General features: G+C 41.2%; 2 protein-coding genes across 2 annotated transcripts in view; both read left to right on the top strand.

Annotated features, from left to right (window-relative positions):
• The window catches only part of SLC26A5 (solute carrier family 26 member 5), a 64,141-nt gene that overhangs the window by 25,038 nt on the left and 12,247 nt on the right, over positions 1–26,856 (top strand). Inside the window, exons 3-13 of the mRNA XM_055590170.1 lie at positions 364–503; positions 4,252–4,362; positions 5,449–5,615; positions 6,162–6,326; positions 11,267–11,419; positions 14,759–14,841; positions 19,200–19,347; positions 20,267–20,380; positions 21,359–21,436; positions 22,119–22,214; positions 22,438–22,544. Of these exons, the coding sequence (XP_055446145.1) occupies positions 364–503; positions 4,252–4,362; positions 5,449–5,615; positions 6,162–6,326; positions 11,267–11,419; positions 14,759–14,841; positions 19,200–19,347; positions 20,267–20,380; positions 21,359–21,436; positions 22,119–22,214; positions 22,438–22,544 (1,362 nt within the window). The remainder of the gene's footprint in view (positions 1–363; positions 504–4,251; positions 4,363–5,448; positions 5,616–6,161; positions 6,327–11,266; positions 11,420–14,758; positions 14,842–19,199; positions 19,348–20,266; positions 20,381–21,358; positions 21,437–22,118; positions 22,215–22,437; positions 22,545–26,856) is intronic.
• LOC129659099 (transcription factor BTF3 homolog 4) lies at positions 11,574–12,573 on the top strand. Its single transcript, XM_055590182.1, has one exon. The coding sequence runs from the start codon at positions 11,634–11,636 to the stop codon at positions 12,108–12,110; it is 477 nt and encodes a 158-aa protein (XP_055446157.1). The 5' UTR covers positions 11,574–11,633; the 3' UTR covers positions 12,111–12,573.

The following is a 26,856-nucleotide window of genomic DNA, read 5'->3' as shown; positions in this document are numbered from 1 at the left end:
TCCACAATCAAAAGTTAACTCAATTGGTAAGTACTTCCCATACTTTACATCAACACAGAAAGCACATTAAAGATTTCACCTATTGAAATAATGGTTTCTGGGATATCTCAACTATTTTGAAACTAACTTTTTCTTATTTTTCATGGTCAGTTGTGGAGTGTTAGAGTGGACCCAATTCAGATGTTCCTATTTTCTAAAAAAAATAATAAGCAGCTATTCTCTCTGACCTCTGCAGAATAGAAAAATCACCCTCATCACCATTTTGAATTTTTCCTTTTTGTTCCAAAATATAAGGAAGGGAAAATGCCTTGATGTGAATTCTACAGAAATGGTTCTCATTTATCTATTTCTTTGTCCTTCCAGATGTACTCCTAAGAAAATACGAAATATCATTTACATGTTCCTCCCCATAACCAAGTGGTTGCCTGCATACAAATTCAAAGAGTATGTGTTAGGTGACTTGGTCTCAGGCATAAGCACCGGGGTGCTACAGCTTCCTCAAGGTCAGTAGAATATATTTCATTTTTTTCTTCCTCTGATATCATCTCAAACAATTGTGTTAACTTTGTTCTGTTTAATTTCATCATGATTTTAAATTTATAATTTTTATCACATTGTTCTAGCACCTTTTCCTGTCTAGAGTAATTCTTCAGAAACATTTTACCCTTTAAAAGCCTCAGAGCTTTTAGTTGCAGAATATGGTGATACATTTACAGATTAATACATTTAGGAACTGGTGGGGCATTGTCTTTCCTTTGCTAAGTTAATTTCTAACTCCATGAACATGTTGTTAGGGGCTGTCCTTAAATCAACTATACTCCATTTTTAAAAAAAGATTCTTGACTAAGTCCATATCTAATTATAAGGTACCATGATATACTGAATTCCTCTGCAGTTGTATAATTTTATAGATATACAAGAATTTAAGAAAATGCTCATTGATTTATTCATCTGTTCACACGTGTGTAACCTGGCCCTCCCTGTCTTCACAGAACTAACTATCCAGTTAGGGAGAGAAGCATGAAATAAATAAAAATACACATAAATGTTTATGTACAAATGATGGTAAACACTATGAAAGAAGATACAGGGCACTCTGACATGATAATAATATGGGGACCTAATTTAAGTAGGTACGTCACAGAACCTCATTGAGAAAGTGAGATTGACCAGTATTGCAGTAGGACCTAAGTAGGGACTGGAAGTACTTGGCAGGGCAGCAGCCACCTCACTACATTTTATATCATATGTACCCTTGTGCATATGCATTTAAATCTTACACTGTGGTAAAGGGGTGTTTTTTACAGTGCTGCAATAAAATTGGATTCTTTAGCTCTGTTCTTGTCTGATATCTAAAAAATTAGTACTTCATACTTCCACATAAGGGGAAAAAAAAGGTGAGATTGAGCTGAGACCTGAAGGATGAGTAGGAGGCAGATAAAGAATGAGAAGAAATACATTTCAAGAAGAAGCAATAGCATGTGTGAAAGCAGTTAGCAGGAAAAGAATTGGGTGTTTGAAGAATTCTGAGAAAGGCAGTGTGCTAGGAGTGTGGGGAGTGAGGGGCCAGTGGCTGGCCAGATGGGCAGCAGCAGGTCTGCACAGCCTCGATAGGATCTTTTGGATTCCATTCTGAGTCCAGTGAAAGCTTGTCAGCTTGCTTTCCCCTTGGGTGTTTTTTGTTGTTGTTGTTGTTGTTTTTTGCTAAGAGATCTCTGGAACTGTTGTGTGGGGAAAGGACTTGGTTGATGGGAGTGGCACCAGAATGAATGTAGGGAAACCAGTTAGAGGCAACAGTGACTCAGTGTAATCAAAAGGGGATAATGGCTTGACAAGCCTCTAGGTTCAGTTCAGAGCTGCCCCATAGACGGCAGCTCACCAGGCTCCCCCGTCCCTGGGATTCTCCAGGCAAGAACACTGGAGTGGGTTGCCATTTCCTTCTCCAATGCATAAAAGTAAAGTTGCTCAGTCATGTCCCACTCTTTGCGACCCCATGAGTCGCAGCACGCCAGGCCTCCTTGTCTATCACCAACTCCCAGAGTTCACTCAAACTCATGTGCGTTGAGTCGGTGATGCCATCCAGCCATCTCATCGTCTTTCGTCCCCTTCTCCTCCTGCTCCCAATCCCTCCCAGCATCAGGGTCTTTTCCAATGAGTCAACTCTTCACATGAGGTGGCCAAAGTATTGGAGTTTCAGCTTCAGCATCAGTCCTTCCAATGAACACCCAGGGCTAATCTCCTTTAAGATGGACTGGTTGAATCTCCTTGCAGTCCAAGGGACTCTCAAGAGTCTTCTCCAACATCACTGTTCAAAAGCATCAATTCTTCAGCACTCAGCTTTCTTCACAGTCCAACTCTCACATCCATACATGACCACTGGAAAAACCATAGCCTTGACTAGACAGACCTTTGTTGGCAAGGTAATATCTCTGCTTTTCAATATGTTATTGAATATGTTGGTCATAACTTTCCTTCCAAGGAGTAAGCGTCTTTTAATTTCATGGCTGCAATCACCATCGGCAATGACTTTGGAGCCCCAAAAAATAAAGTCTGACACTGTTTCCACTGTTTCCCCATCTATTTGCCATGAGGTGATGGGACCAGATGCCATGATCTTAGTTTTATGAATGTTGAGCTTTAAGCCAACTTTTTCACTCTCCTCTTTCACTTTCATCAAGAGGCTTTTTAGTTCCTCTTCAGGTTCTGCCATAAGGGTGGTGTCATCGGCAATCTTGATTCCGGCTTGTGCTTCTTCCAGCCCAGTGTTTCTCATAATGTACTCTGCATATAAGTTAAATAAGCAGGGTGACAATATACAGCCTTGATGTACTCCTTTTCCTATTTGGAGCCTCTAGGTTAGCTGTCTGGAAGAACTATTCCCTCACCAGTTTCCTGAAAAGTAATTACCAAATGATAAATTTAAAAAAAAATTCCCCTGTGATCAATTAGTTGGATTTTCAATTTGCCAAGTAACTGAGTTGTTTAATCTATTAAATCTGTTAAACAAAGTTTTAAATCAGGCTTAGGACCATTCTCCATAACCATTTTAGCACCAGAGGACAGAGAAAGGGATGTATTTAAAGGCAGAGGTGAGGGTGGGGGAAGGAGCAAAGGTAAACTCAGCATCTGAAGTGGGAAATAGGATCTAGACTGACGTTCAGTCAAGTTGGACTGACAGAGCTTCAGGAAATGGCTGCAGTGAGCACGTAGACAAATGCTTCAGAGAAATTCTAGGATTTTACATAGTTGTGTTTTCACTGAAACGCCATTCTGCAACTTTTTTTGGACCTTCTTCCATTTTGATAAAGATGGTAGCTGTAAAAATGGAAAGAATTGGAAACATACATGCTGTGTTTTATAGGTAAAATCAGCAGGAGTGGCTGTTGGATTGATTTGGAGGAGAATGAGGAAGCTGGGCATGTGAGGGACAAGGAGACTGACATTAGATTAGGAGTAAGAATTTTCTAGAGAAAGGTGAAAAAGTCTTATGCATTTACCCTCCACCAAAAGTCAAGGAAGGAAAGAAGGACTGCAACAGAACCACTTGGAGCACTGGACACGTGTCCCTTGAAGTTTGTGGGCACTATTGCAGGAAAAGTAAATCTACAGGTGGAATGGTGTGAACCACCTAGAACAGCAGAATGTGGCCTGCACTTGCAGAGTTTCCTGGGGCTAAAGCACTACGGGGTGCTTTGGGAGGTAACCAGGCTTGGCTCATTTGAAAGTAACCTGCCCAAGAAGACTGCCTACAGCATAAGCAGCTGCCCAGCAGAAAGAACCTGGAAGAGGTGTAAGACCTGGAACCTGGAAGGGGCCAAGATTAGGGGAGGGGTGTTACATCTGCCAGAGAATGCTGCACTGGGAGTTCCTCATTGAAAAGGGGTCTCTGGAGAACCCTCAAAGCACCGCACTGGAGAAGCAGCCGGCATTTGGGAATTAACAGCAGATTACAGCTGTGCCAGTCAAGGAAGGCTTTCTGCCCATATCTAATTTGGGAAAGATTAAAGCAGAAAAAAATCTACTCCTGGTGAAGAGGGAATGACAAGGAAAACTGTCTCAGCCTGGACTCTCTGAGCACAAATACAAGATTCTGTGTAGGAGTGGGACAGAAGTGTGGGCACGCTGAGACACGTCAGCTTAAATTAACAGGGTTTTCATTTGTTCGTCATAGATAAAGAACTAGGAGAGAGATACACAGAGCCCGCTGTTTTCTAATCATCTCCCCGTTTCTGTTTGGTCTTAACCCCGCAGGTTTAGCCTTTGCAATGTTGGCAGCCGTGCCTCCAGTGTTTGGCCTATACTCTTCATTTTACCCCGTTATCATGTATTGTTTTTTTGGAACCTCCAGACACGTATCCATAGGTAAACCTTATAGTTGATGTTTTACTACCTTTCCTTTTGGATTTCCCAGCTTTGCAATGTGCTGAAGAAATAACATGTTTGTTATTAGGGTATCAAACTTTTGTTACTGTATGCCCAATAGGTGCTTTTAAAAAATACACTCTCCCTCAAGATTTCTAGAATTAATAGCTTTCTTTTAATATGGGCATAATAGAAAAAGACAGTTTTCTTGTCTGAAAAGACAAGAAATCTGTGATGTAAGTATTTCAGTTCATAATGCAATTTGCTTGCATCTGTGTTTTCTTTTTATTTATTAATGATACTTCAAGTTCCTATTGCTATGCATACATTGCATTTGCATCTTATTTTAGACACTGAATTGTACATGTTCTTTTTAGTGTATTCAGGATCAGGTTTATATGGGTTTCATAGTAGTGTTGGTGCTGCCTGAGGGTGCTACCAGCCAACACACACACACACACACACACACACACACACGTCTCAGATGTTCATTGCTAGGTGACAAACACGCCCCAAACTTAGCAGCTAAAAACAATCATTTGATTATCTCTCATAGTTTCTGTGGGTCAGGATTTGGGAAGGGCTCAACTGGACGGTTTTGGCTCAGCATCTCTCAAGCAGTTGAGAGTCAGGTGGGAGCTGGAGCCAGAGCAGCTACAGGAGGCGGGTCTCCCTCTCCCTCTCCCTCTCTTCTTACGTCTCACCCCACCCTGTCTCCATGGGGTCCTTTCTGGGGCCTTCTCATACACAAGGTTGAAGCACAAACAAGCAGCACAGCTCTCAGGCAGAAGTCATATCATCTTTTGTTACGTAGCCTCACAGGTCACACAGTATCACTTCCACTGCATTCTTTTGGTTACTAGAGTGCCACAAGTCCACCCAGATTCAAGGAGAGAGGAATTAGGCTACCTCTTCATGGGAAAATGTCAAAGTTCTAGAAGAGTGTATGGAATGGAAGATTCTGTCACTGTGCAGTGTTATTTCAGTGAGGATTTATTGACCTCACCTGTCTCTCCTGGGATACTGGCAACAATCATATCAGATATGCTGAAAATCATTTCTCTGATTAATACTTCATTATTTCAGGTCCATTTGCGGTTATTAGCCTGATGATAGGCGGTGTGGCTGTTCGATTAGTACCAGATGATATAGTCATTCCAGGAGGAGTAAATGCAACCAATGGTACAGAGGCAAGAGATGCCTTGAGAGTAAAAGTCGCCATGTCTGTGACCTTACTTTCAGGAATCATTCAGGTAAGACTCACAGATGTGGAAATAAGCTCTCATTTGCTCATTTAATAAATATCTTTTGAGCAGTCCTGGCTGGTCGTGGGCAAGGTCGGCCAGCAAAACTCCAGAGCTTAGGGTTTGTTGCTCAGGAATACCAGTCCCACTGCATGCTTTACTTAAATTGATATTGAGTAGGAACTAGCTAGCTTCAGTTGGGTACTTTAGAGGTTCTAAAGCAAGACTAGCTTGAAGCAGGGTGGGTTGGTAATGGGAAAAGGCATTTCTTATCTGCCTGGAAGGAGCAAGCAATGACATGACTAAGTGTGCCCCCACTTCTGAGGGACAGGGAGCATAAAAAGGGTACCCAGTACTTCATGAGGCTCCAGGCCCCTCCAAATGTTGTTGTTTTCTGAATAACCACTGACTGATTTGTTAGCTACTTACCTGCTATAGATACAAATTTGTAGTGTTAGAAAGTGGTCCAGAAAAAACTTTGGGATGTTTTCTGTTGGATTTAACTTCTGATCTATCATGTGATTTATTTGTCTCTTTGTCATAAAAAAAAAAAAGTTTTGCCTAGGTGTCTGTAGATTTGGATTTGTGGCCATATATCTCACGGAGCCCCTGGTCCGTGGGTTTACCACTGCTGCAGCCGTGCATGTCTTCACCTCCATGTTAAAATACCTGTTTGGAGTTAAAACAAAGCGGTACAGTGGGATCTTTTCAGTGGTATATGTAAGTAAGCAACTTCCCGACTTACTGGTACTTGTTTCCCTTCTTTATTTTTCCTCCTTCTCTCCTGTATCTCAAGGCTCACTTTGCTTATTTCTAAGAATTTCAGTAGAATGGAGAAGATTTAGTCATTCTAAGGCTTTTCTGAGAACAGCATTACAAGGGGAATTAAACCTTAAAGTTTCACTTCATTAATATGTGATACTATCTACCTCACAAGAAATTTTTTGTCAGGTATTTATTTGGTGACTACAACTTTAGCCTAATTAGCTCCAGAGACAGCTTCTTCATAAGATCAGATTAGGTTCTCTTTGGGAAAGTGAAAGTGAAAGTTGCTTATTCATGTCTGACTCTGCAACCCCATAGACAGTAGCCCACTAGGCTCCTCTGCCCATGGAATTTTCCAGGCAACAGTACCAGAGTGGGTTGGCATATCCTCGTCCAGAGGATCTTCCCAACCCAGGATTGAACCTGTGTCTCTTATGTTCTCCTGCATTACAAGCAGATTCTTTACCGTCTGAGCCACCAAGGAAGTCAATTTAAAGTCATTCTGGGATAACATCTCTCTCTCAAAAACTGCTTGCTCAAGCAGGCGAAAATTGGACGTCTATAAAGGATTTGACTAACACACCTAACCAGTTTAATCTAATATAATGTAAATAGACCCTTCCACCCAACTCAGAGAAGATACAAATTATTTACAAGCATGTAGGTAACAATGGTAATAACTGATCATGTTGAAAATGGTCACGTACAGCTGACCACAACTTCTAAAAAAATTCAGTTTCACATGGTGCAATATAATTAGCAATAGATAACTAAAGATGGCTTAAAACCCCCATACATTTAGAAACTAAAAACATTTCTAAGCAGCCCATGGATAAGAGAAAATTATGAAATAATTAGAACCAAATGACAGTGGAACTGCTACTTATCAAAACCTCTGAAATGCTGCTAAAGATATTTTTGGAATGAAAGACTTATATGGACTTTGTAAGAATTCATGTGTCACACACTGTGTTAGGCAGAGCAGTGAGCTTACAGTTCAATGGGAAGACAAATGCATTAGTTGCTTTGTTGTGTCTGACTCTTTGCGACTCCATAGACTGTAGCCCGCCAGGCTCCTCTGTCTATGGAATTCTCCAGGCAGGAATATTGGAGTGGATTGCCATTTTCATCTCCAGGGTATCTTCCTGACCCAGCGATCGAACCCAGGTCACCCGGATTGCAGGCAAACTCTTTACCTTCTGAGCTATAGGGAAGTCCCCAGTGCAATGGGAAGACAAATAGTAAACCACTAATCACATAAATGGGCTGCCCAGGTGCCTCAGTGGTGAAGAATCTGCCTGCTATTGCAGGAAATGCAGGTTTGATCCCTGAGTCAGGAAGATCCCTTGGAGATGAAAATGGCAATCCACTCCAGTCTTCCTGCCTGGAGAATTCCATGGACAGAGGAACCTGGCAGGCTACAGTCCATGGGGTCACAAAACGGTCGACATAGCAACCAAAACAAGTCACATAAATGTGTAATTAAGTATAAATTTTGTTAAGTGCTATGATAGAAAAATCAGGCTGCTATGAAAGTTGAATAAGGAGACCTTTAGATCAGGGATCTATAATTCATACACACAACATGGCGGAGTAGAAGAAAGTGCACTCATCTTTTCCTGTGAGAACTCCAAAGTTACAACCAGATGGTCAATACCGAAATCAGATTGATTATATTCTTTGCAACCAAAGATGAAGAAGCTCTATACAGTCAGCAAAAAACAAGACCAGGAACTGACTGTGGCTCAGATCATGAACTCACTGCAAAATTCAGACTTAAATTGAAGAAAGTAGGGAAAACCACTAGACCATTCAGGTATGAATCCCTATGATTATACAGAGGGAGTGACAAATAGATTCAAGGGATTAGATCTGATAGAGTGCCTGAAGAACTATGGACAGAGGTTCCTGACTTTGTACAGGAGACAGGGATCCAGACCATCCCCAAGAAAAAGAAATGAAAAAAGGCAGAATGGTTGTCTATTGAGGCCTTACAAATAGCTGAGAAAAGAAGAGAAGCTAAAGGCAAAGGAAAAAAGGAAAGATATACCCATCTGAATTCTGAGTTCCAAAGAATAGCAAGAAGAGATAAGAAAGCCTTTGTCAGTGATCAATGCAAAGAAAGAGAGGAAAACAACAGAATGGGAAAGACTAGAGATCTCTTCAAGAAAATTAGAGATACCAAGGGAACATTTCATGCAAAGATGGGTACAATAAAGTACAGAAATGGTAGAAAGCAGAAGATATTAAGAAGAGGTGGCAAGAATACACAAAAGAACTATACAAAAAAGATTTTCATGACCCAGATGGTGTGATCACTCACCTCGAGCCAAACAAGTGGGCCTTAGGAAACATCACTGGAGTGTGAAGACAAGTGGGCCTTAGGAAGCATCACTACAAACAAAGCTACTGGAGGTGATGGAATTCCAGTTGAGCTATTTCAGATCTTAAAAGATGATGCTGTGAAAGTGCTGCACTCAATATGCTACCAAATTTAGGAAATTCAGCAGTGGCCACAGGACTGGAAGTCAGTTTTCATTCCAATCCCAAAGAAAGACAATGCCAAAGAATGTTATAACTACCACACAATTGCACTCATCTCACATACTAGCCAAGTAATGCCCAAAATTCCCCAAGTGAGGCTTCAACAATATGTGAACCGTGGACTTCCTGATGTTCAAGCTGGATTTAGAAAAGGCAGAGTAGCCAGAGATCAAATTGCAGGCATCCGTTGGATGATAGAAAAAGCAAGAGATTCCAGAAAAACATCTACTTCCGCTTTATTGACTATGCCAAAGCCTTTGACTGTGTGGACAACAAAATGTGGACAAGTCTTCAAGAGATGGGAATACCAGACCACATTACCTGCCTCTTGAGAAATCTATATGCAGGTCAAGAAGCAACAGTTAGAACCAGACATGGAACAACAGACTGGTTCCAAAATGGGAAAGGAGTACATCAAGGCTATATATTGTCACCCTGCTTATTTAAGTTATATGCAGAGTACATCATGCAAAATGCTGGGCTGGATGAAGCACAAGCTGGAATCACGATTGCCAGGAGAAATATCAATAACATCAGATATGCAGATGAAACCACCCTTACGGCAGAAAACAAAGAAGAACTAAAGAACTTCTTGATGAAATTGAAGGAAGAGAGTGAAAATGCTGGCTTAAAACTCAACACTCAAAAAACAATGATCATGGCATCCTGTCCCATCACTTCATGGCAGATAGATGGGGAAACAATGGAAACGGTGAGACTTTATTTTGGGTCTCCAAAATCACTGCACATGGTGACTGCAGTCATGAAATTAAAAGACGCTTACTCCTTTGAAGAAAAGCTATGACCAATGTAGACAGCATATTAAAAAGCGGAGACATTACTTTACCAACATAGGTCTGTCTAGTCAAAGCTATGATTTTTCCAGTAGTCATGTAGGGATGTGCGAGTTGGACTATAAAGAAAGTTGACTGCTAAAGAACTGATGCTTTTGAACTGTGGTGTTGGAGAAGACTCTTGAGAGTCTCTTGGACTGCAAGGAGATTCAACCAGTCCATCCTAAAGGAAATCAGTCTTGAATATTCATTGGAAGGACTGGTGCTGAAGCTGAACCTTCATTATTTTGGCCACCTGATGCAAAAAACTGACTCATTGGAAAAGACCCTGATGCTGGGAAAGATTGAAGGCAGGAGGAGATGGGGACAACAGAGGATGAGATGGTTGGATGGCATCACGACTCAATGGACATGAGTTTGAGCAAGCTCTGGAAGTTTGTGGTGGACAGGGAAGCCTGACATGCTGCAGTCCATGGGGTCACAAAGAGTCAGACATGACTAAGCGACTGAACTGACTGATTGACTAGATTAGGGATCTAGGAAAGTAGCTTTGAGGAAGTAACAAATAAATTGAGTGTTTCATTGATTAGAATAGAGTCCAACTGTGGGTGTCCATGCATGCTCAGTCATATCCAACTCTTCGTGACCCCATGAACTGTAGCCCACCAGGCTCCTCTGTCCATGGGATTTCCCAGGCAAGAATACTGGAGTGGATTGCTGTTTCCTTCTCCAGGGGATCTTCCCAAGCCAGGGATCAAACCCACAGCTCCTGCATCTCCTGCATCGTCAGGCAAATTCTTTACCACTGAGCCACTTGAGAAGCCTTCAACTGTGGGAATAGTTCCTAAATATCTAAATTCTTCATTTCCCATAATAGCTGGTAACATGCTTCTTACTCAGAGATTTCTCGAAGTGCCATGTCACAAAGGAAATAGGACAGAGAGGCACACCAGAGAATGCTCTAGGCGTTGATAGGAAAGGTTAGTAGCCTGGGCTCGGTGGTCATCTACTTGCCCAGGGTCCAAAAGAGTACTGACTGTACGTGGGGTGCCGAGACTACAGCCTTAGGAGACAATTAAGTGGCTTTCTTCTCTTAAGTTTCCTGGGCTTCTTTCTAAGTTTCAGCTACTCTCTTGCCTTCGAAGCTCTCCTGATTCCTCTTTCATCTGCTAAAAATGATTTCTCCCGCTTTCAGTTCATAAAAGCTTTTCTGTATATTTGCTTTCCGATTATTATGCTGATATAACCCATGGTCCTTTCCTAATGCTCAGTACTCAGCTTCAGGGTGACTCTTCTGAATTTTACAATTCTACATTGAGACATTAGTGTAGCAAAAAACACTGTAATATATGATTGTTGGGTAGGTATTACAACTACAAAGTTTTATAGTTGGGTAAAAATGACTCCTAGTGGTGAAAGCTGCAAAGAGAGAGATTTCAGCCTGAGAACTGTTAACTGGAAATGTCCACCACTGGGATGGCTAGTGTGAATTAGAGCACTAGACTGTCTATTCAGGGGCTACTGCTTGATGTAACATCCATGTTCACTGTGTTACAGAGTACAGTTGCTGTGTTGCAGAATGTTAAAAACCTCAACGTGTGTTCCCTAGGCGTTGGGCTGATGGTTTTTGGTTTGCTGTTGGGTGGCAAGGAGTTTAATGAGAGATTTAAAGAGAAATTGCCAGCACCCATTCCTTTAGAGTTCTTTGCGGTAAGTCAACTTCCAGCCACGTTCACCTAGCTGTTTCTGTGAAGGGTTTTGAAGTGGGACAGGGGAGAGAGAAGTTAGACCTTTTTTTCTCTGTTCCTCCAAGAGAAGGTTGGAGTTTGTCAAGGGGAACTTTTTAAAATACAGTGACGAGCCATCTTGCTCTTGCCGCGTGCTGGTGTTGGAGGACCCTCCCTGCTTCAGATTTACCAACAGCATGAATCAAGAAAAGTTAGCCAAACTTCAGGCTCAGGTCCGGATAGGGGGCAAGGGTACAGCTCGCAGAAAGAAGAAGGTAGTACATAGAACAGCTACAGCTGATGACAAAAAACTTCAGAGTTCTCTAAAAAAACTGGCTGTGAATAATATAGCTGGTATTGAAGAGGTGAACATGATCAAAGATGATGGGACAGTTATTCATTTCAACAATCCTAAAGTCCAAGCTTCCCTTTCTGCCAACACCTTTGCAATTACCGGCCATGCAGAAGCCAAACCAATCACAGAAATGCTTCCTGGAATATTAAGTCAGCTTGGTGCTGACAGCTTAACAAGTCTTAGGAAATTAGCTGAACAGTTCCCTCGGCAAGTGCTGGATAGCAAAACCCCAAAACCAGAAGACATTGATGAGGAGGAGGATGATGTTCCAGATCTCGTAGAAAATTTTGATGAGGCATCAAAGAATGAAGCTAACTAAGATCTTTTCTGATTTTTGGAAGCTGGCATGGACTAGATTTAACAAATCAGCTATGTGGTTCCAAAGTTTTACAGACACGGAGAACATCAACTGTTACTAGTTCAGTAATATAAATATTTTGTATATTGATAATGCTGTTTGTTCAGCATTTTTTGGTCATTAATTTTGCATTTTGCACTTCCTCCCAGGATCTATTCTTTTGGACAAAATACGAAGTGTTGGTGCAGTTTGAGGGTCTTTTGGTTTTTGATTCTTGGTTTTTTTGTTTTTTGTTGGGGTATTTTAGGTGTGTGTATGTGTGTATGTGTGTGTGGGGGTATGTATGTATACAGTGGAGAGCAAATTGGAAACCAGTTTTATTTATCCTCCTCCTACCCCAGTAGAAATAAAACAAATCTTTACATTTGTTACTTTTTATTTTTTCTAATGATGCACAGAATTAATAAAAAGTGAGGGTCTTGGATTTTGAAAAAAAAAAAAAAAAAATAAAATAAAATACAGTGACAAAAAAAGAAAAGCACTAAAACATAGGCATGGGTGACTTTTAAAATATAGATGAAGACTATCCACAAAAATGTGAATGTAAATTATCTGAATGAAATTATGGAGATTTTCCTTTCTCAGAATTTTTATTGTCTAATTGTTTTATAATGAATATGTAATACTTTAATGACTTGAGAAAACTAAGCTGTTTCTAGTTTGGAAAGAGCAAAAGACAAAGGTTCCCAAACTTTGTTAATTCTTGGCACTCACAGGTCAAAAAAAATACCTAACTAATAGTTCCATTTACTGAGTAATCAAGTCCAATAATTTAATGTATATTTATGTCTAACAACTTAAGAACTGTTTGTAAAAATAATGCATATAAATTGAAATAAAGTGTTATTACATTTTTAAATAACCATAGCAATTTATTAATGAATTTGTGTGGCTTGTGGACACTGCACAACCCTTTGAACCTGTGAGTCAGACACCACTACCCTCATTTCCTGTTCACTTTTGATTTTTGTGTAGTACTTGTTTTCTAAATCACAGCGACCAAAGGCTTTGCAAACCTTTGGTATGACTGAAACCAATGTAGTAGGAACTAATGTGGAAACTGTGAACTACTCAAACTAGAAGTTTGCCTGGTATCTGACAGGTGTTCCTATTTCCCATGAAAGTCTCACAGACCCAGTGAGCTCTCCTTGGGACCCTGGGGCACTTTGGTGTATAGTTTGGGAACCCACAGGAGAAGAAATAAAAAGGATAGGTATCGGATCCAAATTTAACAAGATGTTCCAGCCCCAAAACCTACCAGCTGGTATAGCTCACAAGGAAGCCAGTGCCTTTGATCCTCTTCCTTGCTTTCATCTCATCTACACCCAAAAAGGACTGTTTCTCATCATCTCAAGACCTGTTCTATCACTGGGGTTTGACACAGAGTTCCTGTTTCCTCTTGGAGAACAACAGGAGGTTCTCAGCTCCCTTGCATGGCAAAGGAGAAGGACAAGCCCTAATCATGAAGTAAATAATGAAGATTCTTTTTCCTGGCCGAGGTTCCTAGCTCTGTCCACTTTCCAGATTCCCTTTAAAGTTTCCTTCATGTTTCCCAGATTAGTGGTTCTCCAGAATTCTTTCATTGTAATTATGGTGAGCCTGGTTTTTTTTGGGTTTTGGTTTTGGGGTTTTCTACTTATTTGTGTGTTCCTCAGAGCAAGGAAGAAGGAAGCCATGCTGGAAACTTGGGAACAGTATCTGCATGACTCTCTTTAAACATAAAATTTCTTTATCATAAAATTGTTTGGAGTTTTGTATTCTGTTTCAAAATGCATCTGTGTGTATTGGTAGGAAAGCTGTGGTTTAAATTATTTACCACTGCATAAAGTTGATGCTCCAGAAACTTGAGCCATGTGTATCCTGTGGATTTGAATTTGGGGGCACTCCCCCAGTTTTGCTCCTGAGTAACCCACTCAGAAAATTCTACAGGCAGTCGTTCTTTGGGATGAAGAAAGTTGCCATCTCTCCTGTTATTTTCTCTTCTTGTAGCTCACTGAGGCTTGTACTTCACACACACTAAAGCCAGAAAACCTTATATATAAGGACACTCAGTGACAGGCGGTTTCACTCTGACTCTGCCACAGACATGGGAGAAGACAGCCATGCTTCTGGAGGTGCTGGTAGGCACCTTGGTCCTGCTGTCCTGGAAACACAGTCTACAGAACGCTGATACACAATTGTAGATCCCAACATACCTTTTACAATGATACACTGTCACTGTATCACCCTCACAAGACATATTTCATATCCTTTGTTTGTGCCACCTTGGCCAGAGCCTCATCTTACTTGCCCTAACTGCAAAGCCAACTCTTAGAAGGTTTTACGGCTTCTTTCTGTTTGTAGCCAACTAGCCAAGTGCCTCAGGATGAAACAGAGCAAAGTAAAGAGGAAAGAATTCCAGGTCACAAGGAGACTGTAGAGTCCACCTTAATGTTGTAGAGAAGGTCATTAGAAGAAGTTAGAAATGCTGGGAGCTGACTATAATTCTTCTTTTTAAAACTGAAAGTGTAAGAATAGATTTGGCTTGGCTAACAAGTTCTTTGAAGCTTATTTTTGTGATGTTTGAATGTTTATTTCTCAAAGTGCATTCAGGTTTGTGTCTCTTTCAGGTGGTTATGGGAACTGGCATTTCGGCTGGGTTTAACCTGCATGAATCATACGACGTGGATGTCGTTGGCACACTTCCTCTGGGGTAGGAAAATAGTTATAAGTAACAGTGTGACTTGAATAATTAGTGGATGGATATCTTATATCTCCTACTTTAATGTTCTTGAAATGAAAAATCATTTTCTCCTATATATCAAACAGCTAAAAGGGTTTGGAGTTTTTTGTTTGTTTGTTTGTTTTAGCTTGTGTATATGTGGCAGAGGTTATTGTGGTAAAAATAATAATAACAACATAAAATTCACCATTTTAATCATTAAGTGCACAGTTCAGTATACTAAGTACAGTCACATTGTTGTGAAACAGATCTCCAGAACTTTTTCACCGTGCAAATCTGAAACTCTATACTGTTAAACAATAACTCTCCTTTCTGCTTTTCTTCCAGCCCCTACTTTCTATCTCTATGAATCTGATTATTTTAGTACTCATGACTGGCTTATTTCATTTAGCATAATATCATCAAGGTTCATGTTATAGCATGTGACAGGATTTCCTTCCTCTTTAAAGTGGAATAAAATTCCACAGTGTGTCTGTACCACGCTTTGTTTATCCATTCATTCATTGATGGACATTTGGGTTGCTTCCACCTTTTAGCTATTGTGACTGATCCTGCTATGAGCATGAGTATACAAATATCTCTTCAAGACCCTGTTTTTAGTTGTTTTGGATATACACATAGAAGTGGGATTGCTAGATCATATGATAGTTCTAGTTTAACTTTCTGAGAACCTCCATACTGTTTTCCATAATTGTTGCACCATTTTACAGTCCCACCAACAATGGCATGTGGTTTTTCATTTTGTTTGTTTTTTTTTTTCCTATATAGCACTTACTAGTTTTTTATTAATATCTTCCTGGGTAGCATAGGAGTTAAAGCAAAATGACCTAAATCTAGCCTGTCACTTACTAGCTTTGTGACCTTGGGCAAGTCACATACCATCTCAAAGCCTCAGTTTCCTCCTCTGCCAAGTAAGCATGGTAATTAGTGACTCTCCAAGGGGCAGTTGTGAGACCTCCAGGGCAGTGCAGGTAAAGCGGTCCATGTAGCACCTGGCACACAGTGCATGGTCTAGACATGTTAATGGAAAGCTCTGTGGCTCATTATTTCAACCAGTTTTCTTCTTTTAGACCACATATTGCTGCTTTGCTTCATCTGTTTTTCTCTTATCTAATTCTACATTTTTTTAATTTTACTATTATTTTTTATATTTAAAGGAGTAAGAGTGACTACGAGCCTCTCCTGGTCTCATCTGTCCCTCCTTGATCATCTCTGGCTGTCTCTGTATCTCTCTGTGTGTCTCTGTCTTTTTGTCCCTGGCACCATCTGTTTCTTGCCACCCTCTCCTCTCCTTGCAAAAGAACAGAATCAGACATTTGCCCAGATGTTGGATATTGAAAGAACCTGGCATATTCCATCAGGGCTTGCCCCAGGGACCAGCTAAGAATCTCCAGGGAAGCCCAGGGAGGAGGAGTTGCTTTCCAAGCCAAAGTTCACCCAGGGAGCAAGTATTGAAGGAAGAAGCCTGCACTCAGCGTCAATGAATTGCTATCATAAATGAGTTACTTATGGTTCATTTAAAAGTATAACAGTGATAATCCTTGCTTTTCTACTTGCACTTATAATTTTTAAGTACTTTTATACCCCCATGTCAATTGATGGCTCACAATAACACTATTGACATGTGTTATCCTCACTTAACAGATTAAAAAGTTCATTTATTCTCAATTATTCAGCATATATTTGTTGAATGCCTATTAGGTGCTAGGGACACAGCAGTTAAAAACAGAAGTGAACATGGAAGCAAAAAAGTCTTTGCTCTCATGGAGCTGATAATCTACTAGGAGAAATAGGCAATACATCAGTGATGAGACATGCCGTAAGACAGGGGAAGCCAGGTAAGAGACAGGAGGGGCTGTCAGGGAAGGTGACATTTGAGAGATGTGAGTGCAGTTCAGTGAGTCCCAGCCTGGAGTCAGAACTCAGTCTTCTGATACCCAGTTGTGTGATCTTTCCATTACCTCACACCTGGGTCACTAACATAGTTAGTCATGTGATAAACACAAGACTTTGGATCCAATAGATAACCCTATTCAATAACGAATCACAAGTAATTTACATGGTGAATTTTTACACTTAGATTTCTCCTTTTTAAAATTCACATGCCACCATAATTCCTACCTAATACCTTCCTTTCCCTATTGCATTATACCCAAATATGCTTTCCCTCTATTAGTAAAAGCTAAACCTTAAAAAAAAAAAAAGTACCGTTTTGAAACTTGGCTTCCCAGAAACCTTATCTTTATGGAACTTTGCTCAAAACCAGGCAGGAAACCAATAATGCCTGTCTAACATCCTATCTATGTACCGTCACACCACTTCAGTGATATATGAGCCTCATTGCCAAACAACAGTGGTTTATTTGCTCATAGTTTGTCCGTGTAGGTGAGGCTCAACTGAGTGATTGTCTCACTTGGGATCTCTCAGGCAGCCACAGACTCTAAAGGGATGACTGGGGCTGGAGGAACCAAGAGGACCTCTGTCTGACAGCTCAGCTGCAGTGGCTGGAACAGCTGAGGGCTGGCTGGCATCTTCTCTCCACACAGGTCTCCAGCAGGGTAGCCAGGGTCTCTGTGTGTCGGCTCAGGCCAACAGGACGGAAGAGCAGAAGCTGCCAAGTGGCTTACCGCACTTATTCAGCATCACTCCCACCACGTTCTGCTCAAAGCAAATCAAATGGCCAGCCCAGATTCAACTAGAGGGGAAACAGATGACGTCTAGATATGGGAGCAACACACACATGTAAGGGAGGAATTGTTAGTGATTGTATTAGAAAACACTGCTGTAACTACCACACTTAACCACACACACACACACACACACAGACACACACACTTAAATACACAATACAGTGTCCAGAAATTGATAGATGACTGTTAAAAGATCCCATTCATGGCAATATATCACGTTCCTTGGTTCACGTTCCTTCTCTTAATTCATTGCCGCATACATTCTTTTCTCATATTCTTACTCCTCAGACCCAAACCTGCTGCCATGCCTTCTCTCCTGATTAATGCTTATGCAGCAAAGTTGCAGGGAAAGACAGTAAGTTCTATAGTCAGACCTCCTGGGTCTGATCCCAGCTCTGTCTTCAGCAGATCACTTAACTCTGCAAATATCCATTTTTTTCACCTATAAATTGGGATAATAATGACACCTATGTAAAAGTATTGTTTTAAGGACAAATAAGATGCCATTTGTCAAGCATGCAGCACATAACTTGAGTTTAACACATGCTAGGTTCCTTTCCTTTGCTCCCCTCCCTTTCCCTCACCCCAGAACCTTAGACAATCCCTTTATCATTATGATATGACACAGTATGAGAAATAACACAGAGAGGCAGGTTCTTCACAGTTTTTGTTGAACTTGGTAAATAAGTCATTTGATCTTGGACAAATTGCTTGACCTCACTATGCCTCATTTTCCTCATCTGTAAAATGGGGATTATAATGGTGCCTAGCTCACTGTGCTATTAGAGATAGGTAAACACAGAACCTGGCACAAAAAGAAGCACTAATAAATGACTATAAAAATATAATACTGTGCATCAGTTAATTGATGTTATTATTATTTAGCCCAATGCCTTGAATTGGAGCAGGTGCCTTTGAAAACCTCTATAGCCCTTTCTCCCATACGATTCCAGGGAATACCTATTCTGTACTTTTAGGACAAAGGTTCCAAACTATAGGAATGGACCACAAAATTAGGTTCCCCATTAGGACGCTCCAGGAGTCACATTTATGGCCCCTCCAGACTCCTAGGGTTCCCAGGTGAGACCCAAGGAGTATAATCTGCTTCTGCTCCTTTCCCATGTTAGAAACTCACCTAAAGGGATGTGGGGGAAAAGCAGAGTCCTTACATCAAATAGCAAGGGAGAGCAGTGAGTATCCTTGGTGTTGCCTAGACAGTAGTAATTCTCCAATAAGATAGCCTTGTCCAGCTCCCTCCTCACCTCAGTTTTGGTTTGAATGTCTTGTGGCATCTGAGCGCTTCACTGACCCTCTCTTCTTCCTACTCTTGAGTCTTACTTACACCTGCCATAAGGGGAGCCGGGGAGCCGTGAGGTATGGGGTTACTCCTTTTCTAAATAAAATGGCATTGAATCTCTGCTGATAACCCATTCAGGTTGAAATCTGACACTCTGGAGGTGGGGCCTGGAAAGAACCTGTGGGTCCAAGAGGGCCATGCTTTTTGCTGAAACAAGTACCCAAGTGCTGATTACCTCATCTGCAGATAGTGCCCCTCCCCCCACTAAAATGCTGCCCTCTAGCTGCATGGTTTTTTCCAGTGGTCACAACCCCCAGGTTAAAGTCAGCTTCACTTTTCAGGCTGCTACCTCCAGCCAATCCAGACACCAGCCTCTTCCACCTTGTGTACGTGGATGCTATTGCCATAGCCATCGTTGGATTCTCAGTCACCATCTCAATGGCCAAGACCTTGGCAAATAAGCATGGCTACCAGGTTGATGGCAATCAGGTAAAAGTAATTAATTTCCTGCAGATGCTTCCTAGCGGTATGGTCATCTTACTCTACTGTGGGAGGCATTAAATCCTCAGAACACTGAGGTACTGAATCCTACCTCACCTCAGTAGTAGGTGAAATCTCCACTCTGAAGTTTACAGTTTGCCAAACTCCTCTAGGTCCTGTCCCTACTTTAAAGCCCACAGCTTGAGAGTCTAATATTTTTCCAGAACCATTTTTACTCTACTCGGAAGCTTTCTCTTTGTTCATTAAACTTTGAGTTTATGATTCTTCACTCAAATATATTATTTGCTGCCTTCTTTTATAAGATAGCTGCAGATAAATTATTTAATCTGAATAAATTATTTAATCTGAATGAGCCATTAGTTGGGCTTGAAGTGTTACTGTAACACTGTGTGGTTCTAAGAGGAGACTAGATGTTCTATGTTTGTGTGAGACACAGTGATCCAACTAGGAAGACCAGAAGTTGCCCTGAGATAAGGACTCACTCACTGGTCCAAAGAGGACACTGGCATGGGTTCCTGGATGAACATGAGCCCAGGCATTTAAAAGATGCCAGTAGTCCTATCCACCAATGATTTTCTCTTAAACATCAAAAATATTTTGTCCCTGTTGTTATAGTTTTCTTTAAAAAACAAAAATATTAATTGTGTAGAGAGTGTGTTTAAGAAAGAGGGGGCTAGGTGATAATCACAGCATTTATCTCTAACACAATAAAAATTCAAAATGTTTTTCTCCCACCTTAAATTATGCAATAATTCCTATTGTGGACTCATGCTAAACAAATTTTTATATCTGGAAAGAGAATGAATAGACAGTCCGTACTGTTGAAGATGTCCATTAATTGGGTCATCAGGCCTGTCTTCCTGAAAAATAACTGATCTCTTTTGTGCTTTCCTTCCACATGGAAAAGGAGCTCATTGCCCTTGGACTGTGCAATTCCATTGGCTCACTCTTCCAGACTTTTTCAATTTCATGCTCCTTGTCTCGAAGCCTTGTTCAGGAGGGAACTGGAGGGAAGACACAGGTGTGTATGCAGCTGGCCCCTAAGGTCTGGTGATTTGGGTGATAAACGAATCTCCTGATTGTATTCTGCCTGAAGATCCATGCTCCAGTGAGCTGTGTATGAATCAGAGAAAGGCATGATTGGTTGAAGCAAATCACAAGAAACTGAATCTACAGAAAAGGAGTATATTTGCCCGTCAAATCAAAAAAATTAACACTCCTGGCTACCAGTAAACCTCAAGGTTCAGACATAGGATGTTGTCATGAAAGCCTGAGAGTGAGTGTGGGCAGATTGCCAGCCCTGTTCCATAGAACTTTCTGCAGTGATGGAAATGTTCGATATTTGTGCTGTCCAGTATGGCAGCCACTAGTCACATGGCCTTCTCAAGCACTTGAAATGTGGCTAGTGCAACCAAGACCTGAATTTTTAATTTTATTTAATTTACTTTTTACAATTGAAATAACCACACGTGGCTACTGCAAATGGACAACAAAGCCATGTCTGAACTCTTCTGGCCCCTGTGTGTCTTAGGTCTGCACCATATATCTCCTTTTCTCCACCACTGTATGGGCATTTCATTCAGAGTATATAAGCATTTCAGCTTCTGTTTAAAGGCTAAAAGACTTCCTGGTGGCTCAGCTGGTAAAGAATCCGCCTGCAATGCGGTAGACCTGGGTTCAATCTCTGGGTTAGGAAGATCCCCTGGAGAAGGGAACAGCTGCCCAGTCCAGTATTCTAGCCAGGAGAATTTCATGGACTGTATAGTCCATGGGTTCACAAAGAGTCGGACATGACTGAGCGACTTTCACCTGAAGGCTCTAAGAGGAACCAAAACCTCAGAAATGGAGTGGGAAACAGTTAAGGTTTGTGTAATGGTATGGCTGACTTATGTGAAGCCATATCTTTCCATAGTGATTTTCTAGAGACTAAGAGGAACCTATGTCCCACTTCTCACTCAAGTCTCCTAAAAGCCCCTTCCATGTGTCTTTTCTCATCCAGCTTGCAGGTTGTTTGGCTTCACTAATGATTCTGCTGGTCATATTAGCCACTGGATTTCTCTTTGAATCACTACCTCAGGTGTGTACCTTGGACTTGGTGAGAGGTTTTTCCATGTGTAGAGATTTTACAGTTTTATTAGTTGATGTATTTGTGACTCTTGTGGGTTTTTACTATAACCCTAGTAGGGTAGTAGCAAAAAGGGTCAACACTAGGGTCAACATCCTCTTCCACAATCTGCCAACACCTGGGACCTGCGGGAAGCCTTCTCAACATCTCTGGTTCTGTTTCCTTACCTGCAAAGTGGAGCTTTGGGTTTGGCTTATCTCCAAGGTCCCTTCTCTCTGATCTTCTATGACCTTATACTTCTATTAAAATTTTGAGATGGCCTACACTCATAAAACATTTAATCTAGTAGAACTTAGGAATGATATAGAGTAGAAAACTCATGATGCAAGAAGACCATGGGGGAAATCATTCCATGAGTACCATTGAATGCTAAACCTCTTGGCCACCATACAGGTTTGCTACTAGGATCTAAACCTGGTTTTCCAGGGCCCATTTTAGCTAACCAAGTGCTGAAAATCCAGATGTTCTTGGCTCCAAGCATACCATCACTGCTGTGTAGGAAGTGAGTGGAGAGAGGATGTGGGGAGGGCAGCAGGAGGACAGTGAGGAGCCAGCAAGGCTCCTGAGGACACAGTGTGTCCAGGGGGTCTCTGGACACGAGAGGAGAGGCAAGTGTGGATGTCCTGTGTTTCAGGCTGTGCTGTCGGCCATTGTGATCGTCAACCTGAAAGGAATGTTTATGCAATTCTCAGATCTCCCCTTTTTCTGGAGAACCAGCAAAATAGAACTGGTAAGTAACAAAGGTGATTGTTAGGTGAGTATGTCATAGCAACAAATGAATTGTTGCTGGCAAAAATGTGAGAAAGATAAGTTACTGTGGCCAGTTATTATATGCAATATCCAGTTAAGCAAGGCTAAGTACTGTGTGTGTGTGTGTGTGTGTGTGTGTGTGTGTGTGTGACTCAGGACATTTTTCACATGATTCTACCTAAAGCTCTCTGTCTTTTGTTTAGACCATCTGGCTTACCACTTTTGTTTCCTCCTTGTTCCTGGGACTGGACTATGGTTTGATTACTGCTGTGATCATCGCACTACTGACTGTGATTTACAGAACACAGAGGTGAGAGTGCAGATTGGCTTGGTTGTGTTTCCTGCCTGACACTTCAACAGTGACTTTAGATACAGACCAAAGCTCAACCTGGTCAAAGAATGCTCTTTGATTACTTCTGGTCTGCATGAGAGGGAACTGAGGACTCACGGGGCTTGCTGGCTAAACAAACAAAATGATAAATGAAAAACTCAATAGGATCTTGCCAGATGCTCTATTCTGTCACAGTGTACAATTATATTAGTGACTTTTTAAAAGAGCCTAATTTGTCTCATGGTTCCTGCCACTCCAGCCCCTGTGGCACCCTGGCTTATGTGCGCTCTTCTGAATGAACTATGTATTCTTGCAGTCTTTGGCACTGAGTGCTGACATAGGTTTTGATGACGTGAAGCAGACTCTGACAGCAAGGTACCATATGTGGGGCTTCAGCTGCTCCTTCCTCCACCCTGAACTGTTACCACCTGTCATCTCTTCTCCTAGCAGGAAGCTGAGCCCAATGGAGAAGGTATAAAAGAACTCAAAAAAAAAAATAGTGTATTCATGATTAATAAATAACTCACTACAAAGAAAAAATAAAGAAATATTGTTTCCAAATAGCCTGACCTTGGAGTCAGACAACCCTGGATTCAAGTCCCGGCTTTCACCCTCTATATACTCTGTCATTTTACATGACAGCCTCGGTCTCTGCCTCTATAAAATGAGTCTAATGCTTGCTCCCTCAGAGAGTCACAGTGAGGTTCAGATGAGGATAATGCATGTGAAGAGCCTAGCACAGTGCCTGACTCATACTATGCACCCAACAAATTTAACACAAGAGGAATGAAAATGAGGTTAGTCTGCTTTTGCCTGTAGTTGCAAATCACATGATAGTTCTTAAAGTTTTGATTGTGGTTTATTGAAGAGCTGCTAGATGGAGAATGGTGGGATGCCTCCCACTCTGAAGGAAGGAAATGAACATTTTCCTCATCAAAAACTACATAAAGGGAAATGTTAACATGTGGAATCTAAACTCAAGATAAGAATTACACTGTTTTCATAACAAACTCTACCCTGTCACTCATTTTTATGTAAAAAGAAGTCCCCCACTTGTTTTCATAAGAACAGGATTAGTACATGCAAGATTTCTTTATCTCAGAGCTTTAGTGAACATCATGGTTTTAAAATATCTATATCTTTTATGATATAGATACAGACAAAGGTCCATATTGCCAAAACTATGGTTTTTCCAGCAGTCATATAGGGATGTGAGAGTTGGACCATAAAGAAGGCTGAGTGCCAATGAATTGATGCTTTCAAACAATGGTTCTGGAGAAGACTCTTGAGAGTCCCTTGAACAGCAAGGAGATCAAACCAGTCAATCCTAAAGGAAATCAACCCTGAATATTTATTGGAAGGACTGATGCTGAAGCTGAAACTTCAGTATTTTGGCCACCTGATGGGAAGAGTCGACTCATTGGAAAAGACCCTGATGCTAGGAAAACTTGAGGGCAGGAGGAGAAGGGGGTGACAGAGGATGAGATGGTTGGATGGCATCACTGACTCAACAGACATGAGTTTGAACAAACTCTGGGAGATAGTGAAGGACAGGGAAGCCTGGCATGCTGCAGTCCATGAGGTCCCAAAGAGTCAGACGTGACTTAGCGACTAAACAACAACGAATACCTTTAAGAAGCCATGGTATAGAATTCAAGATTTTTTTCACTTTTTGTTTTTTTCACCCACATAGTAGTTTGTGATTTCTTATCATAAATTTTAAAGTTAGGTTGTTTTTAAATGCTCTGCTTCTTTTTCTCTCCCAAATGATTTAGTAAAGTTCATTTTTTATGTTTTGTCCCTGTTGGTGATTGGGCTGGGTCTTTGTTGGTTAGAGTCTGGGGAGCCACTACTCAGGCTACTTGTTTATTTTCAGCTGCTTCTTTTTCTGTAATTGGAGCAGGCTGTCCAGAGAGGGCTAGTGCGTCACTGGCTTTGCTTGTCTCCAAACACCCAGATTCCCTCACAGCCAACAAGGTTAAGGGACAGTCAGTTCATCAGCAAATAGTTCAGGATGCCTCCTTCCTGTAGGCGATGTGGGCAATGATATAAATGTGACGGAAATTCAGCTTTCCCCCCCACAACTGAGGTGGGGGGAGACATATTAAAATAATTATAAGCTTTTCTTAAAAATTATAATCTTCATTGGATAAATTTTTTTTAGGGAGTTCTGTGTTCTCATAGAGATGCTAGGCTGAGGGATATCGCAGTAGATAAAACATGGCCCTTCTATTCAAAAAGGCTTCACTCTCCTAAGAATATAGATTCATAATGATGATGATGATGCTAATCATGGTAATGAAGTAATGGTGGCATTAAATTAGTGTGGTTATGTGCCTGGTTCTGTGCAAAGATCCATGCTTTGTATCATTTCATCCTTGTAGACCAATGACTATTAGCATCCCCATTTCACAGATGTGGAAACTTGGGCCTAGATTGATTAAGATCATATAGCAAATGGTAGACAATGATTCAAATATGAGTTTTTGTAAATCCAGAGGCTAATTCTTAAAGAGCATTTTATAATCCATCTTCAAGAAATTGAAATGCATGGTTATAAGTGCTTCAGTAACCATAAGCAAGGTACAAGTGATAATAAGCATTAAGAAATGGCCAGATAAAACCCCATCAGAGTTCATAAAGAAAGACTTTCTTGCTCCTAGGGGTGATTAGAAAAGAAACAAGGAGTATTTAGACCTGAGGGTTTTCAGTGCACTCCAGCTGGTCAGGAAGACCTTTTCCGCATCTGTCTGTTGAAGTCCTCATACACTGAGACCCCGCTCACCCAGCCAGAGAGCTCTCATCCTCCCCTGTGTGCCCACAGCAGTGCTCTGGTCCTCCAGCACCTCGCATGTCTCCAGGTTACTTGTGTTTTGTGTGGTCCATATGCTAAGTCACTTCAGTTACGTCCAACTCTTGGCTACCCCGTGGACTGTAAATCTCCAGGCTCCTCTGTACATGGGATTCTCAAGCAAGAATACTGCAATGAGTTGCCATTTCCTCCTCCAGGGCATCTTCCCGACCCTGGGATCAAACCCTCATCTCTTATGTCTCCTGCTTTGGCAGGCAGGTTCTTTACCACCTATGGTCCTGTGTTAACCCCTACTCACCCCTGCCCCCTGGCAACTAGATTGCAACATATGGACAACATTTTGAGTCTCTTTTAAAAGGTTTTCTCATAATTGTGAACTCAGCTGAGAACCTTTCTTCTTGTCTACAGTATCAGTTCTTGGTGTTATATTTGTCCACAGTCATCACTAGACTGTGAGCATGAGCAACTTAATTGTAGAGGTGAGGTTCCTGGAGCCCAGAACCAGCACATGATTCTGTGTTCTCTGAATGTTTGTTGAGGGAACCCACCTAGAAAAACCTGTGGCATTTCTGCTATAGATTCTAACTCACAAAGTAGTTGTACATACATGCTGAGGAATACCAGAGCATGGTAACAAGGCCATGAAATGTCAAAGAAAAGACCTTGAGCCATATTCTGGGTCTGCCAAGCTCTCTAACTTGAACAACTCACCTAACCCCACTGGACTTCAGTTTCTCTTCCACATGATGGCAGAAATAAACCCAGTATATTTTTAATGGGCTATAATAAGGTAATATCAGGTGTTTAAGAAATAGTACCTATCATCATTTCACTGTCTACTTTGAGCCAGACTGTAAAGATATAGGAATTTGTGTTCTTGAAAAATAATGTTTAAAATCTCTTCATTTGGGACTTCCTTAGCGGTCCAGTAGCTGAGACTCCACATCCCAATGCAAGGGCCCTGTGTTCAATTCCTGGTCAAGGAACACAAAATCTCACATGCTGTGAGAGAGAGTCCACATGCTGCAACTAAAGATCCCACATCCCACTGTGCAGATGAAGATCCCACATCCCACAGCTAAGGCCCAGCACAGCCAAAGAAATCAATAAGTAATTTTTTTTTAATCTGCTCACTTGCTATTATTTTCTCCCATTCTGAGGGTTGTCTTTTCACCTTATTTAGAGTTTCCTTTGCTATGCAAAAGCCTTTACGTTTAAGTAGGTCCCACTTGTCTATTTTTGTTTTTATCTCCTTTATTCTAGAAGGTGGGTTGTAGAGGATCTTGCTGTGATTTATGTCATAGAGTGTTCTGCCTATGTTTTCCTCTGTGAGTTTTATAGTTTCTGGTCTTATGTTTAGGTCTTTAATCCATTTTGAGTTTATCTTTGTGTACGCTGTTATGAAGCATTCTAATTTCATTGTTTTACACATAGCTGTCCAGTTTTCCCAGTGCCTCTTATTGAAGAGATGGTCTTTTC

This window comes from Bubalus kerabau, chromosome 8 (assembly GCF_029407905.1).
Source record: "Bubalus kerabau isolate K-KA32 ecotype Philippines breed swamp buffalo chromosome 8, PCC_UOA_SB_1v2, whole genome shotgun sequence".
NCBI classification, from domain to species: domain Eukaryota; kingdom Metazoa; phylum Chordata; class Mammalia; order Artiodactyla; family Bovidae; genus Bubalus; species Bubalus kerabau.
The sequence above is the reverse complement of the archived record's forward strand: the minus strand, read 5'-3'. Positions and strand labels throughout refer to the sequence as shown.

Excerpts from the sequence above, each read along its gene's own strand:
- LOC129659099 (XM_055590182.1), top strand. The coding sequence starts at position 11,634 with ATGAATCAAGAAAAGTTAGCCAAACTTCAGGCTCAGGTCCGGATAGGG.